General features: G+C 42.5%; 1 protein-coding gene and 1 long non-coding RNA gene across 3 annotated transcripts in view; one reads left to right on the forward strand and one right to left on the reverse strand.

Annotated features, from left to right (window-relative positions):
* Positions 1-217: 217 nt before the first annotated feature.
* LOC123652700 lies at positions 218-5,280 on the reverse strand. Its single transcript, XR_006742168.1, has 3 exons — positions 5,099-5,280; positions 1,515-3,369; positions 218-1,039 (listed from the first exon to the last, which is right to left on the reverse strand). It is a non-coding gene; the product is annotated as an uncharacterized LOC123652700 (long non-coding RNA).
* Positions 5,281-5,690: 410 nt separating this feature from the next.
* Positions 5,691-16,879, forward strand: part of KYAT3 (kynurenine aminotransferase 3) — a 46,356-nt gene continuing 35,167 nt past the window's right edge. The window contains exons 1-2 of one of the 2 annotated variants that reach the window (XM_045584375.1): positions 6,563-6,666; positions 11,567-11,663. In XM_045584375.1, the coding sequence (XP_045440331.1) occupies positions 11,568-11,663 (96 nt within the window). In that variant the 5' untranslated portion in view covers positions 6,563-6,666; position 11,567. Of the gene's footprint in view, positions 6,023-6,562; positions 6,667-11,566; positions 11,664-16,879 lie in introns of those variants that run through there. The other variant, XM_045584376.1, reaches the window with a different exon arrangement.

A 16,879-nucleotide genomic window follows, 5' to 3' on the forward strand; every position in this document is an offset into this window, starting at 1 on the left:
GCCTAGAATATTTAGTCTTCCCTTTGCTCCTTTTCTGTTATTAATAATTAGGTTAATTACAACAGGTGTGTGTGTGTGTGTGTGTGTGTGTGTATGTATGTGGTGAGAATGCGTAAGATCTACTCCCAGCAACTTCCAAGAACATAACTCTTTAATGCAAGAATGTAAGATGGAAAATTATTTAGGAACTTCTAAGTTGAACTTGTCTTTTTTCCCCCCTAGTACTTCTTAGTATAGCTCTAAGGTTATAAGATAAAGAAAAAAAGTCTTAGTACCCAGAAGTGACAGCTACCTCTTGAGAAGCATCCTATATAATAAAGAACTAATATGCAAATGAATGTCACACCCTCACACCATCATGGGAACCAGCTAGGACAAATGAGCTCGTGAGAGAGGAATGGAGACCAGTCAGGCTGAGGCCCGGGAGACAGACAAGTCGCCCACCCCACGGTCTTGGGCACCTACACTTGTGGCCCCAGGTGAAGCTGCCTGCCCACAGCCCTCTGTGGCTGCAGCTGGCCCAGGCTCTGTGTGCCTACAGCCGGCCAGAAGGAGGGAATCCTGCTCCCAGGTGCAGTGCAAGGCAGAGGCGATCAGGCAGTCAGGCAGGCGAACAGTTAGGAGCCAGCAGTCCCAGATTGCGAGAGGCAGTCAGGCATTCCCTGAGGGGTCCTGGATTGGAGAGGGTGCAGGCTGGATTAAGGGGACTCCCTCTCCTCCAATGCACAAATTTCATGCACCAGGCCTCTAGTATCCAGAAAATGAGGCATTGCGGGTATCTTCTACCCTGACCTCCTTCTGTCACTATTGTTACCTGGAAGGCTCATTTAAAAGTAAAGTGGGACGCCTTTGATAAGCGAAGACTAAACCATCCAAGCCATACCATGACTGCACATCAGAAAACACACATAAATAAGTTAAACAAAATTGATTTTCTCTCTCATGTAAATACTAGTATAGTCCAGGGCTGGAGTGGTGGTTCCTTGATGTTAGGGCTCAGCCTCCTTCTCTCTCATCCTGCTGCTCTTCCATCTTCAACCTGTGTCCCGGCCCGAGGGGCAACAACGGGGGTACGCAGGAACCACCTAAGAGAATGAAACAAACAAGGAACACGAAAGAATGGAGGCAAGACAAAGTTCTGATCAAGCCTCAACTTTATTCTTTGAAATGGCTGTATATATACAACAGAAACAAAGGGGGGCAGGGTTGCCTATGCAGAGGGGTCTTTGGCAGTGTATAATTGGTTTAGGCACTGAGTGGCAAGGTGGTAAGGTATCTGGCAACACAGGATTGGCTAACTGCCAGGGCGGCGTAACATTCCAAGGTGTAACATTCCAAGGCTGGGCTAGCTATGGGGGAGGATCAGGAAGGGGAAGTTGCAAAGATGTTAAGCGGCAGGTTAATCTTATCTTCTGGCCAAACGCTCAGGGCACCGCATAACTTCTGCTAGAAAGAACTTAATTCTATTTCCTTAAGACGGAGTTGCTTGTCTCAACTCATGGCTCCCAACAAACCTGCAGATTCTACCTGTGGTCCAAGGGGGCTGTAGCCATCATGTCTGCACTCAGACTATCAGGGAAACCACAAACCAAGGGAGTGATCAAGGCACACTCTACCCCTTTAAGACATTTCTTGGAAGCTGCACATCCAGTGTCCACTGATGTCCCATTAGCTAGAATTTCATCTTATGGCCAATGCAATTACTATAATGAATTTTTTCTACCAAGCACCCATGTACTCAGCTGAAATTTGGAAGGTCTGCTATTATAAAACAAGAGAATACTAAATATTGGGGAATAACCAGCAGTCCCCTCCTAAAGATTCTCTTTCCCTTAATTCTTAAGAAATGATTTTATAGTATTTACTAAGAAACAAGCACAGCTCTCAGTTTTTCCAGGTCTATGAAATCATCTAATATCACATAAGTAAGATTCTAATATCCACATTTTACAGCTGAGGACACTGAAGCACAGAAAATGAAGAAACTTGTACAAAGCCACACAGCTAGAAAAATGCAGAACTGGGATTTGAACCAGACAGTTTGGCTTACCCCCTATACTATACTGTTTTCTTTCTGCTATACTTCAAAATATCTTTAGTTTTTTATATGAGGCAATTGAAAAGGCTTTATTTATGTAAGGGAGATATTGTCTTCTTATTCAGAACACAAATCAACAGAACATATAAGGAAAATACACCTACTAGCTATTAATTCTAGGAAGTCACTTGTATTTCTCATTAAACACCAACATGAGTATAAAAAAATAACACAAGGCTTGGCTCATGAAAAAAAAAAAAAAGTATTCAAATGCCCAGCATTTGGTCATTACATCATTTAATGAATATGTGTATAAATCAAGTATGTCAAACCTGCAACCCACAACGAATACTCATTAACAATTATCCATTTATTGTATTTCAGCCCTTTTCATTCAGCATTTCTCTATTGAAATAAATCTACATTCCTATGAAAATTAAAGCTTTCAGAGTTTTTTGTTTTTTTGCGACCCACATAAACTTAACCTTGTTTATTTGGCCCTTGTTAGCCTTTGAGTTTGACATGCTTGGTGTAAACCAATAACAATGAGATGACAAATCAAACACATTTAGATTCTCTCTCTACTTAAGCCCCACTAAAATAACAGTAAGGAGATTCTTTTAAACCCCGTGAGAAAGCAAACAAAAAAAGGAATGACAGTTATAAAGCAAATGGGCAGGTGGTATCTGACAGCCTATTAAAATAAGCAGAATCCTAGGACATTCTTAAAGAAAGCCAAAAAAGCAACTCGATTTACCCACAAAGAACTCTCCAAAGGCTCAGGACTAAATACAGGAGAATCATTTAAAGGCCTTTCCGTTCAATAAACACATCGCCAGATCCCCACTCCTGGTCTGCCATAGCCCCACCAATTGGTCCCCTTTCACATTGGCAGGAGATTGAAAGTTTATACTCCATCCAGGCTAAACAGACAGTATCTGAACTAGGAGAACTCTGTGATAAAGACTAACTGAAACTTGAGGCAAATATAATCAGTCAGGAGAGTGTGCAGGAGAAGTTAAGGCTTATGGAAGTTCTCACAGCTACCTTAATCTGGAGAACCCTGCATGGGAGGAGCCCACAAGAAGAACTCTATGTTTATAGCAAACCTTTATGGATCTCACCTCTCCTTCCTTCACTCCCTTTCCCCCTTTTATAAATGCCCCTGCATTGTGGCATGCAGGCTAGAGTGTGCACATGGCTTGCCATGTTTGCTTGCATCAGATTGCAACCCTCTCTTTTTCCTGAATAAATTTTTCTTGGTGACAAAACATCTAGCCCATATTATTTTTCAGTTGACACCAGATATAGCTAATAGTGGAGAGCAGGTGCTGAAACAGAGGGAATAAGTGAATGTCAGTACAATAATGAATACTGAGATCTTTAGCCTTTTTCCCCTCCACTCCCTCCCCCCTAGAGCCCCCCCCCCCCGCAACTTCAACTCTCTCTAACAACCTCCAAACAGATCTTCCTGCTTCTACTCTTGCCTACCCTCAGTCTCACCTCCAAGGCAGCTAGACTTTCTTTTTTAAATTTAATTAAGATCACATGATTCCTCTGCTTTAGATTGCCCAATGGCTGCTTCAGAGTAAAATCTAAACTCCTTTCTATGGTCTACAGACCTGGCCCCTGCCTTCCTCTCCACCCCAATCTGGAGAACTTTCCCCCATATCACTATCCAGGCGTCTTCAAACTACGGCCTGTGGGCCACATGCGGCCCGCAGAGGAGTCTGATCCAGCCCGCCAGGTTTTTTGGGCAGTGAGCGCAGCTGAGGTGTTACAGTAGGAATTATTGATAGTAGTTCATATAGTCCGGCCCTCCAGCTCTCTGAGGGACCGTGATCTGGCCCCCACTTTGAAAAGTTTGAGGACCCCTGACTGGTCTCTCATTCCTTGAACATGCCAGTTTGTTCCCTTTTAAGGGCCTTTTCAACTATTATTTTCATTTCCAGAAACATTTTTTGCAAGTTTGCTTCTTCATCCTTCAATTCTGGGTTTAAATATCAGCTCCCCAAAAGCAAAGCCTGTCCTGACCATGCTACACAAACTATCTGCTGTCTTCACCCTTCACTGCTTCTTTCAGAGCTCTTATCAACCTCTGAAGTCATCCTACATAATAAATGCCTAAAATGCTAAGTGCCTGGTCATCCGGTAGGTCATTCAACTAATCAAAGTTAATGCGATGCTAAACACTCAACCACTCCTATGACATGCACTGACCACCAGGGGGAAGATGCTCTGGCCAGTAGGTTAGCTTGCTTCTGGTGTCTGGCTGATCGGGACTGATCAAGATGGGCTGGACATGCCCTGGAGCCCTTCTGCGGTCCCTCCCAGGCTGGCCAATCTCTGTGTCCCTCCCCGGCCCTGATCATGCATCAGTGGGGTCCCTTAGCCTGGCCTATGCCCTCTCACAATTCAGGGTGAAGGACACCCTTCCCCAGCCCAAGTGCACAAATTTCGTGCACTGTGCCTCTAGTTGTATATATTTTGTTTTCTATTGTTTCTCCCTTAATAAGGTTTAAGACAACACACTTTCTCAGCTTCATTTTCCCCAGTGGCCTCAGCACCTATGTACTCAAGTAACATTCATTCAATGTAAGAAAAAGAAAAGCAGCAGCTGCTATGGGGACTGAACTGTCACCCCTATGGCTTCAGTATTGTTAGGAACTAGCCATGGCATGTCCCTGTAAAACATCAGGATGGAACGCCGGTATCAAAGTCACTGTCATCCTGAGGAAGTGAGACAGCAGACAAGATTCCCTGATAATCTTGCCCAAACACAGATAAAAGCAATCACTCTGCAACTACACAAATACCAAACTCCGCCCTCTCCCAGCTAGTAAAACTGTTGCTGCTTTATCAATTACAGTTTTAGCTTTGCAGTCTCCCTCTCTTCTGCATAAGCTGTATGATACCAGTGTTAGAATTACCCCACATCTTGGCAGCACCCAAAACAGAATGAATCTCCATTTCCTCAAATCCTCCCCCCAAATCACCTAATGCAAGCCCAAACCCTACAACAAATAAGTCATTCTTAATTCTGTTATTAACATGACCTACCTTTGCCCACCTTGAGTGTTCTCCCTCGTTGCAACGACTAATTAAACCCAACTTTCTGATTACAGGTGTGTTCCTGGTGGCCTCTTTATAAAGAAATAAAAAGAAAACAAAATATATTTGTATTGATTTCAGAGAGGAATAGAAAGGGAGAGAGAGAAAGAAACATCCGTGATGAGAATCATTGATCAACTGCCTCCTGCACGCCCCCCCCCCCCCCCCCCCACACACACACACACACACATTGGCGATCCAGCCCGCAGCTGAGGCCTGTGCTGGAATGGACCTGGACTAGAACCAGCAACCTTATGGTGTACAGGGCGACTCCCAACCGAGTCACACTGGCCGGAACACCTTCGGCATTATTCTAACTACAACCCCTCCCCTCGCCCAAACCCTGCGGCCTCCCAGTTTGCCCTTTCTTCCGAACTAACCCGTGTTCCGTACCCGCCCCGACCCGATCTGTCACACACATCCAATTGGAGGACTGGGTGGGAATGCCATGCCCAATCCCCGGCCTCCTCGAAGACCCGCCCCGCCCCACCCCTTTCCCTCGGCTCGCCTCCATCCCGCAGAACTAAGCAGGCCCCGCACCTCCACCAGCCCAGTCCCCCAAGTCCCGTCCCTGACCCCCCGCTGTCTTCAGAACCAGTCGCGCCCTGAGTCCCATCACGGCGTCCGGATGCGCCCTCCTCCTCCAGCCCCCGTGCTCCCTCCAGCTCCGCACTCTTCCCCGCCTCCCTGCCCGTGCCCGTCCAGTGCCGCCCGGTCCGGATCCCGGCCGCCCCTCAGCCAATCCGCACTCGGACTCCATTCCCTCGGGGAGGTCCCCGCCCAGGTTTCGCCCCCACCTCCCAATCCGTCCACCCGGCCCTCGGAGCTCAGGCGGGACTCAAACCCAGGTGGCTGGGCCGTACAGTGAAGGAGGTAAGTGGGTCGCGAGGGGAGCACCCTGGTACGGCGTGAAGGTTGCGGTCGGGGCTGGCGGGGGCTGGCGGAGTCGTGGAAAGCGTGTTTCCCCACCCCCCCACCCCCCTCCACCGAAGGGTCCTGAGCGCCCGGCAGGGCAGGGAGGGAGGAAGAGCCGGTCTGGATTTCCTTGAAGACTCTGACTTGCCCTCCTGAGCCGGCAGACCTCAGGGAGGCGGCAAACGGTCCACGCTGGATTTAACAGTTTCCTTTGGAAAGGGAATGGCACCGAGGTTGACTGGCCTTCTAGGGTGGGACCCTGGGTCCCCGGTCATAGATTGCCCTTTGTGTTCTTGGTGTTGCAGTTTGGGTTATTTTGAAAACAGCGTGGCAAGAGTAACACCAACTTGTTTATCCATAGCCGGATTTTTTTTATTTTTTTTTAAAGAAAACAAAGGCAGGTAACCTGACATATAAGTGAACCTAAGGTTTGTAGGTAAAAGAGCCAGTCCAATCTGTTGCTTTTGCAACCGGAGCAGCTCAAGCAGGAGGAGCCCCACAGCCAGGACGGAAATCACTGCTCCACCTCCTGACACCTGGGCTCTCCCCAGGCAAGAATTGGGGCTGCTTGCTCAGGTCCACCCCAGGCACCACTGGTGCAGGTCAGTCATTAGAAAGTGTTATCTCGCCTTGTGCTAAAATTTAATTCCTGTTACTTCACACGAGTCAGCTATACTTCTTCCCCCTGGAGAAATTTATAATTACACGAACCCCATTTTCACAGAGCAGCTTTTCAGCAGTTTCACAGTCACATCTCCTAAGTATTGTGCTACCTAAATATAGCTAATTTTTTTCCACTCATGCTCCAATGCCATGACTTTGAGGCTTGTTGTTCCCACTGTACTAAACCAGTCAGTGCCTCGTTCACCTCCTAGATGCCCTCTGCTGTGTCACTGCACCTTATAAACGTTCTGGACAGCGGGCTGACAGGTAGAGCATGAAGTGCAGATGATCTTTCCTTTTGGTCAGACTCTTAATAGTAGCACTAGCCCTTTTTTGCAGTCTCTCACATTAAACCTTCCTTGCACTTTCAATTAATCTGAATGTTCTGGAGTTTGTCAAAGGAACTAAATCTTTTCCGACCTCTCTCCCCCATACATAGAGTGGTGGTTGTAAGTCATTATTTGGATCTAAGGTCAGAGCTTCAGTCTTCACAATTCATTTTGACTACCTTGCTTACATTTTAGCTCTGGATTGTACCCCCAACAATTCACCAACCTTCTCAGCTTCAGGTCACCCTCAAATCTGCCATGCATACTTTCTGTATCCTCATTGTAAACAATCTACTCCAGTGATAATAGTTTAATTTTCTATTGGTCATGCATATGAATATGCCATAATCAGGTTTCCTAGATCACCCCGATTCATAGTTCCCTGTTTTGTTTTGTTTTGTTTGTTGTTGTTGTTTCCCCACAAAACATTGTTCTAAAGGAGAAACTAGAAAAATAGAGTGAAAATATTTAGAATTAAAAGCCACGTGGTTTTTTTATTTTTCTCTCACTTTTCAATGATATCCAATTTTATTTGTTTGTTTACCTTATTGCTGAATATACATTTGGAATGTTAATTACATTAGAAAAGTGCTGCTTAAAAATGTGTTTATTTAAAATGCAGGAAAAAATAGCTGTAGAGGTTCTGAATCAGTATCTGTCCGTCTGCTTAGGTTTCTCTGGAAGCATTTTTTTAATCTATTGCCCACTGCCCTCACAATTCCTTCCACAATGAGATAACCTAGTGAGAAGGAAAGAGAGCCCAGGTATGAGTATTGATGAATTCTGTCCTTTAATGACAGGTTAGGGAGAGGAAGGAGGAAAATGAGGGGTTGTCATATATCCAAAGCTAAGGGAACAGGGTGTTTCTGGGAGGAGACCCGGCTTGACCCGCTGTATCTAAAGCTACAGAGAGTTCAAGGAAAGTGAGACTCACAGAATGCCCACTGGGTTTCACAATATGGAGGTCCACATTGACCTGAGCAAGAGCTGTCTCTACTGTAAAGGGTACAAAAGACACACCTATCCTCCTACTGAGGAGTATAGATTAAGGAAAGGGGACAGCTGATAAAATATCTTTTTTTAAGTTTTGCTTTTGTGATCACCCTTCTTGCCTCTGCTGTTTTTCATTTGCCTTTAGCTCCAAATAATCATTATGCTTAGTGGTATATTTTGAGCTGGCATATTCTGCCATTCTTCATTTATAAAATATAGTAAAATAGTTAGAGAAAGTTCAGGTTCAATTTGAGATTAATAACCATGAGCTTGTGGTGAAACCAATCCTATCCTGTGTGACTTTCCAGCAGTCCACAGCTTCATGGGCCATAGGAAAAACAGACACTGCGGTTGAGTTCATCCAGAGCTAGTATTTTACAGACAGGGGGTAGGATATTGTCAAGAACATCACCAAAATGGAACTGGCATCTAAATTGGGGGGGAAAGGAAGGCAAGGACTGATTGGGCAAAGGAAAGGCAGCCTCCTAGAGAGCTTGATAATATTGAAGAAGAAGAAGAAGAAGAAGAAGAAGAAGAAGAAGAAGAAGAAGAAGAAGAAGAAGAAGAAGAAGGAGGAGGAGGAGGAGGGGGGAGGGGGAGGGGGAGGGGGAGGGGGAGGAGGAGGAGGAAGAGGAAGGAGGAAGGAGGAAGGAGGAAGGAGGAGGAGAAGGAGAGGAGGGGTTGTTGGGATAATTAGGAAAATTAAAAGGACAGGTGGTTTTAGTCAAAGAGCAGAATTCTTCAATTATTTTGGGACTAGAGGCCCAATGCACAAAATTCATGCAAAAGTAGGCCTTCCTTTCCCCAGCTTCTGGCACCGGCTTCCCTCTGGCACCTGGGACCAGGGCTTCCCTCACAGCCCTGGCTTCATCCCTTCGTCCGGAAGGTCATCCAGGAGGACGGGGCAATAATTAGCATATTACGCTTTTATTATAGGTTAGACCAGGTTGAGGTAATGGTAAAGTGCAGGGTATGACTGTAGGAGAGACTGACTAAGGTGGGATGAAGGAGAAGAGCAATGAACATGGGAATATCAGTTGTTGGATGGGTCATCTTTGAAGACATTGAAATTACCTGGGTGATCTCAAGTCTTAGCGATGAGAAGAAAACTGTATGCTCAGTGACAAAATCCTTAATGAATGACTGGGAGCTAACAGCAAGTCAGGAGATAACATCTGTAAGGCACATGAGGGGAGTAACTGTCTAGCAGTGATAAAATGGGCCAAAAGAAAGAGGTAGGTGGAGCATATAAGAACAAAAGCCAACACTGAGGAATATAGAAGTGGTACCTTTGGGGGAAACAAGATTTGAGTTAAAGCAAGGAGGTGCAGGGGACACTCTGAGAACACAAAGATGTAAGGGAATTGAATGATTATGATGCAGCTATTCCAGAAGATACAGTGGGAGGTTTGGCAGGTGGAAGAGAAATGAGCTGGGTCATTTGCCAGAGCAGTTCATTTCATTGTGGAGGTCATGTGCTGTCAAAGACAAACCGAGGAGAAGGTGTGGGAGTTAGGCCTTGGGATTTCCAGATGAAACGGGTGGATTTAATGTCAACTCCCTTAGGAGAATAGGGTACTGAGGCCTGGTGACTGGAGGGCATGGTTCACCAACCTGGGGTGAAGTCTCCTAAGAGATACAGTCTAAGCTCATGCATGGCCAGCCAGTGACTTCAGTGCCTTGTGAGATTATCTTCAAACCCAGGATTCATTTATTCATCTGTTTTAAAATAACAAGGCTCTGTTCTGTATGGGGAGGGGGGGGGGGGAAACAATGTTAAAATATGTACACAGATAATAATTTAATAAAAAAAATAAAAAATAAAAAAATAAATAATAAAATAAAATAAAATAACAAGGCTCAACAAGAGTCAGTGACTTGTCTGAAGATAGAAAACTTTTCTAATAAAAATATCAGGAGTAAGGATTAGAATCCAGGTATCCTGATTCGTAGTCCTGTTTTCCCCATTTTATCTCAAGAAGGTAGAAGAGGTTTCTTTCCTTTGTCTACTTGCAAGAAAGCATTTTGCTTAACACCAAAGAAATTAGGCTGAATTTAAATAGATGTTTATTTGCTGGGGGGAAAAATTGTTCTAAATCAAATAACTCCATGATGATGAATGAAGACTGCTCAGTATAGTTCCTATTATTTGGTAATTTTCCTTAAAACTATCCCTACTGCCTAACTCAGTTAATGTTTTACTTCTGAACCCAACAATTAGTGACACAAGAATAGGCATTTCTTATTTTAAAAAACCTGGCCTTGAACTTGAAAGACATAAAACATAAGGAATAATTTGTTGCTTTATGAAAGAAATCAATATTTTATAACAGACTTATAAATAATCCACTTAAATCATTAATTTATTATGTGATTTATGTATTCATTCAGTCATTTAATACTTTTATTTATCAAATGCCAGAGAATACAGTGGTGAATTGAATATATCTGCTCATGGAATTTATGTTTTAAATTTGTGAATAGGTGAGTGAGTGGCCAGCCACACAAACAAACAAACAAAAAAGTGCTTTGCTGAGAATTAAAATAGGCTGATGTGATAAAGAATGGCTAAGAAGCTGTCATTTAAGCTGAGATTTTAATCACAGGCTCAGGATTTTATATTTCACTTTTTAAGAAACATCCAATGATATTTCATTTTTTTTTTATATATATAGAAAGCTTTCTGTAGCCTTAACATTTGGTAACAAAGAGATTCATAGCTAGCTTCAGTGGACCCTTTGAGTTCTTAGAATCCATCTCTTTTTAAAAGTTTGATTAGAGATAGAGGAAATGCCATCCCCTAAAACAAAATTCACAGGGGAAAAAATCTCATGAGAAGTGTCTGTTTGCCTGAGTGTGGCAGCATAACAATAGAACTTCATATTGCTTTGATCTCCCTACCCATGATGGATAATGATTTCCGTACAGGTAGAGAAGTAACTCATAATGCATGTCAGTTATGTAACTGGAACCTATTGAAATGATTTGCTCATTACAGAATTGTTGAGGGAAGTACCAATCTGAGAAAATAATCTGATTCATTCATATATTTATATTTACCAGGAACTGATATAATTCTTTTCAAGCAACTTTCTACATAACTTTCTAAAGTTTTTAGAAACTGTACTATTACAGATTGTGCTTTCGCTAGTGACTGTTACCTAGACAATTTGAAATAGTTTTTAGATTGAGAAATTCTGTATTTTAACTACTAGTAATGGAACTTTTACTTAATGCTCTTCACTAAGTTAGAGCCTTCTTTTTTTGAATTCACAATATCCTTACAGATGTCTAGATTAAAATAATATATGCATAAATTTATAAAAGAGGGTTTTATTAGAAATGATTGTAGTGGTAAGAGATTTATCATAGAGAAGAAAAACACTATCATAACATTTTTATATACAGTATATTTTATATGAGCTACGGTCTATCAGCTATTGTAGCTATAGCTATCTGATAGCAATGTCAGTATCATATATTCACTCCCTTTAAAACTTTTTCTTTCATTCTGTAGCATGTTTTTGGCTCAGAGGAGACTTTGCTCCCTTGGCAGTAGAGCTAAATTCCTGAAGGCGATTTACTCTTCAATCTCCAGACTCTCCACTTCTGCTGTAGGTATTGCTTACAGATAATTTATTGTACATACTCCATGAGGTCAAAAAAGTACAACTTTTCAAGTTGTTTTTTTGTGTGTGTTTTTGGGAACACATTCGCTGTGCTACTGCTTGCTTGTCTATATATCAGGCATAGTATTGGGCCTTGTGGATTCATGATCTCATTTTATCTTTACAGAATTCAAGTTATGAATTGTTGCATTCCTATCTTAAAATGAAAAAGTGGAGGCTTAGAGAGGTTTAGTAACTTGCCGAAGGTCCATAGCTTGTAAGTGTCATAACCAAGATACCATACTCTCCCTTGTCTGGCTCTGAACTCTAAAGGGGGGGCTCTGTACACTCAAGAAAGGATGTTATAGTGACTGTAAGTACAGGCCTTGTGACTTCAAGATTACAGGAAATATGGCAGATTGAGGACCAGGTTATATGACATCATGGAAAAGCAAACAGATCTTTTTGTTACTACCATGACTGTCATAACCGAGGATAGACAACTTAGCCAGTTTCTTCAACAAGTCAGTGGCATGAGAAAAAGGGGTGTTTTGGAAGGACTGCAGTGAGATGAAAAGAGGCTTAAGAACCACAAGCACCATGTGTTGACCATTTTTAGGGACTTGATTCATTCAATCAAAATGTAAAAATATATTTTTAAAGATAATCAGAGAAATAAGAGTATGTATTAGGTATTAGATGATACTGAGGAATTATTGTTAATTGGGTGTGATAATGACATTGAAGTTATATAAGAAACTGTCAATATTGTCTAGAGATACATGCCCAGTATAGATGGGTGAAATGAATTAAGGTCTAACATTTGCTTTAATATCACTCAGCAATAAAAATTAAAAAGGGAAAAGATGAAGCCAATTAGGCAAAATCTTGATAATTATTCTGGGTAACATGTATATGTGTGTTTTAAATTATGTTGAATGATAAAATTGTCATTTTGTAGGTAAAAAAATGGATAAATATTGGCAGTTCCATATTGTTCAAGCTAATGACAATCTCAACTTTTATGTAAGATTGAAATTTCATTAAAACCATCATCAACTTCTCCCTTTATGTGTAACTACTATGATTGTCTTGGGTTCCATCTCTCATCTTTGTTATCACCATGGCTTCTTAGTTCAAGCCCTCCATGCAGAGGTTGAAGTCAAGGAAGTGGTAGCATTACTCAGGGTGGTCAGATTAAGGCAGATGTTAAATTAAAGCTGGGTGTGCACTTATCTGCAGAGCTCAATTAGAATTGGCATACCCAGGCCCCATCCTGAGCGAATCTCACTCTATAAGTCTGGAGTGTATTTTGAAAAAATTTCTCAGGTGATTCAAATGTACATCCAAGGTCACAATCAATGAAATGCTTTATTCATATTTGTAGATTATCTGGGATAGAATTCAGCCCTTTCCCTCTTTAACAATAACATCAGAAAGGTTGCTACATTTCATCAGCACCTTTGCAGTTAAAATAGTCACACAGATAGTGCTGGCCTGTGTAGCTCAGTTGGTTGGAGTGTAGTCCCATTCACCAAAGTCTTTCAGGTTCAATTATGGGTCAGGACACATATTCAGGTTTTGGCTTCAATCACTTGTCAGGGTGCGAACAGGAGGCAGAACGATGTCATTCATATTCTCTCTCTCTCTCTCCCTCTCTCTCTCTTTCTCTCTCTCTCTCTCCTCTCTCCTCTCTCCTCTCTCCTCTCTCCTCTCTCATCTTTCCCCCATTTCCTCTCTCTAAAATCAATTTTTAAAAAATAATCACAGTGTTCTTCCTGCTATTAAGCAAATGAAAAAGCAGACTGATCAGTGTTATAGAGTAGTAGTGATAAGTTTAAGTCAAGAACTACTTACCAGCCTGACTACTTACTTTCTTTAAATTTGTTTTTACTAGAAAACCTCCTTATCCACACCATTAATATCATTGAAAGCTTACTTTAGCCCTGGCCGGTAGTTCCAGCTCAGTTGGTTAGAACCTCATCCACATGCACCATGGTTGTGGGTTGATCTCTGGTCAGGGCACATACAAGAATCAACCAATGAATGCATAAATAAGTGCAACAACAAATTGACCTACCTATCTCTCTTTCTCTTTCTCTCTCTCTCTCTCTCTCATCAATTTTAAATAAATAATATTTTAGGTGTTAAGGGGAAAAATTACTGCTGTATAGTAAGAAAAGAACCAAGTTGAGCCCAGGATGAAAATCACTATCTGTCCCCTGTTTGGAAGATCACATTTGTACTATCTTCTAGTGCCAGAAAGCCAAAGAACTAACTATAGATGAGAGAGAGAGATGGATGGATGGATGGATGGATGGATGGGAGGGAGGGAAGAAAGAAGGAAGGAGGAAGTATTTGTTCTTGAGAGGTCCCATGGAGCACAAATGCCTGGGACCTAATAGTATCACCCTTTATTAGACCAGTTTTCATTTAAGGTTTAGAGCTTGGCTAGGCTGTGAGGGGCTCTGCATAGGCTTCCTCCATATCTAGCTTCATGTCTCTTCTGGATGTAAGTGCCCAGTAGAAATTACCTGTCTCTGTCTTAAGTCCAGATTGCCACGAATTGCCCTGATTGGTTTAACCTGCCTCTGTCACATGGAGATGGAAAAGCAAATGTTTGGTAAATAAATATTTGCTGGGTTGTGTTTAACAGTGGGATACAGACAGGACTTTAATCAAAGCCTGCTAAGTTCCTCCCCGTCTACCACATTTACTTTATATTAAACTATAGTTATTTATGATATTTCCCTTCCTGGAGCAGGTCCTCTGTCTAAATTCTTTTATGCAATTTGGGAGAGAGTCAAAGGTTTTTCCTAAGTCTTTCTTTTCTTAAAAAGAACCTGAATCAATATCTCAAAGCTATATGTGGGGGTGGCTTACTCTGCCTCCTCTCAACTCAGTTTCCTATATTCCTACTGTGTATTCACCTACTCTATCAGCTGGCAGGCTTAAGGCAAACCTTGTTCTCAATCAGTTTGTTTCTCTAAAGTTTCTGATGATGGTGATTTTCAGAAAAAGGCAAAATCATGTCTCATGCAAATGTAGAAATTAGCATGTATTAAATATTATTTTACATATGAAATGTGAGAGAACAAAGCAGAAGTTACAATCAGTTCCAAAGGCAAGTCAAAAGCAAAAAAAAATTTATGTAATAAAGAAATTGAATTGCAAATGAAGGCAAAACCGGTTTTCCACAGGTTGGGAGGAAGTCAGTCAAAACTCTTGAACCTGAGTTTGCATGCCTACCAATTACTCTCAATTTGCAAGGTGCAAATATCTCAAAGCCCCCGATTCTTGTCCACTAGCAGCTAGGCTGTACTACATCCACTGCATAGTTTTCCATTAAAGCATAATTTTTTTCTACAACATATTATCTCTTAGAGGGAATCCATATTCCTCTTTCACTCATTTGTTTAGTCGACAGATATCAAAGAGCTATAACATGAAGCGCAAGTAATTATAAAATAAAGCAATTAAGTAAGTGTTACTTAAATGTCCCAGTTAAATGTGTGTGCCTTTGAGTTCATTATAATTGGATTTTCCTCTTGCTTGTCTTAAGTCTACTGCCCTACTTTGCATTTCCACATCAGTTTTCAGTTCTTCCACGATTACACAAACATTCTGTTATTTTCCTATGCCATCTAGTGGCAGAAAAATGCAATTGTCTGTTTTATAATAAGTAGTCCTACCTTGAAAAACATCCAAAATCTGAGATAAGTTGATTCATCTGCTGGCTTGAGGAGCATTTTGTCCAAAAGGAGAAAGAAGACATGATTTCAGAAAACCCTGGCTACTCTTTTTAAATTTTTTAACTTTTACTAGGCTATTTTTAGAGCATTACAGGTTCAGAGCAAAATTGAACAAATACTATAGAGTGCTGGTATATGTACCTGAATCCTGACATATATAGCTTCCCCCATTCTCAATATCTGCGACCACATTGGTACATAGCAATGAACCAACATTGGCATATTATTGTCACTCTATGTGTATAGTTTTCACCTTTGGTATAGAACATTCTAAGGGTTTTGACAAATGTACAATGACATGAATCCACTACCCTGGTAGCTTTTTATTTTATTGCTAGAGACACAGGACATGAATTTGTACACCAGTGTGATACCTCATCCTGGCCTGTGGGATCGGGCTGAAATGGGCTCTTCAATATCACTTGAGCAGTCCCAGATTGGAGAGGGTGCAGGCTGGGCTGAGGGACAACTCTCCCCTCCCCCCCCCCCCCCCGGCTTGAATTTCGTGCACTGGGCCATTAGTATGTATACTTAATATAAAATTTCATAAAAGTAAGTCAAAAGTTATTATCTTTCGTTAGTTTAGATTGAACTAAATGACTATTATATTGAACATATATGTCATCTTTCTTGTGCCAATTAATACTTATGTTATAACTAGAGGCCCAGTGCACAAAATTCATGCACTCAGGGTGGGGCATTCCTCAGCCCAGCCCATGCCCTCTCCCAGTCTGGAAGCCCTCAAGGGATGTCCAACTGCCAAGAAGGCAGGAGAGGCTCCTGCCACCACCACTGTGCTCACTAGTTGTGAGCCTGGCTCAGAGCTTATGGCTGAGTGGCACCCTCCCTATGAGAATACGTTGACCACCAGGGGGCAGCTCCTGCATTGAGTATCTGCCCCCTAGTAGTCAGTGCACATCATAGTGCACAATTTGCATATTAGCCTTGTATTATATAGGATATCCTATCTAATAAAATAGTAATATGCAAATTAACCATCACTCCAACACACAAGATGGCTGCCCCCATGTAATCAAAGATAGCTGCCCCCATGCAGACACAAGATGGCCACCACAAGATGGCTGGCAGGGGAGGGCAGTTGTGGGTCATCAGGCCAGCAGGGGAGGGCAGTTGGGGAGGACCCATGCCTTCAGAGGAGGGCAATTGGGGGGAACCAAGCCTACAGAAGAGGGCAGTTGGGGGGAACCAGGCTATCAAAGGGGAGCCATTAGGGGTGACTGGGTTGGCAGGGGAGGGCAGTTTGGGGGGACCAGGTGTGGAGGGGTTGGACCAGGCTTAAGGGGAGGACAGTTGGGGGTCACCATACCAGCAGGGGAAGGCAGTTAGGGGTAACCAGGCCTGTAGGGGAGGGCAGTTGGGGATGACCAGGATGGCAGAGGAGGGCAGTTAGGGGCGATCTGGCCTGCAGGGAAGGACAGTAAATGGTGACCAGGCTGGCAGGAGAGGGCA

The sequence above is a fragment of the Pipistrellus kuhlii genome, unplaced genomic scaffold, assembly GCF_014108245.1.
Source record: "Pipistrellus kuhlii isolate mPipKuh1 unplaced genomic scaffold, mPipKuh1.p scaffold_m20_p_2, whole genome shotgun sequence".
Lineage (NCBI taxonomy): Eukaryota > Metazoa > Chordata > Mammalia > Chiroptera > Vespertilionidae > Pipistrellus > Pipistrellus kuhlii.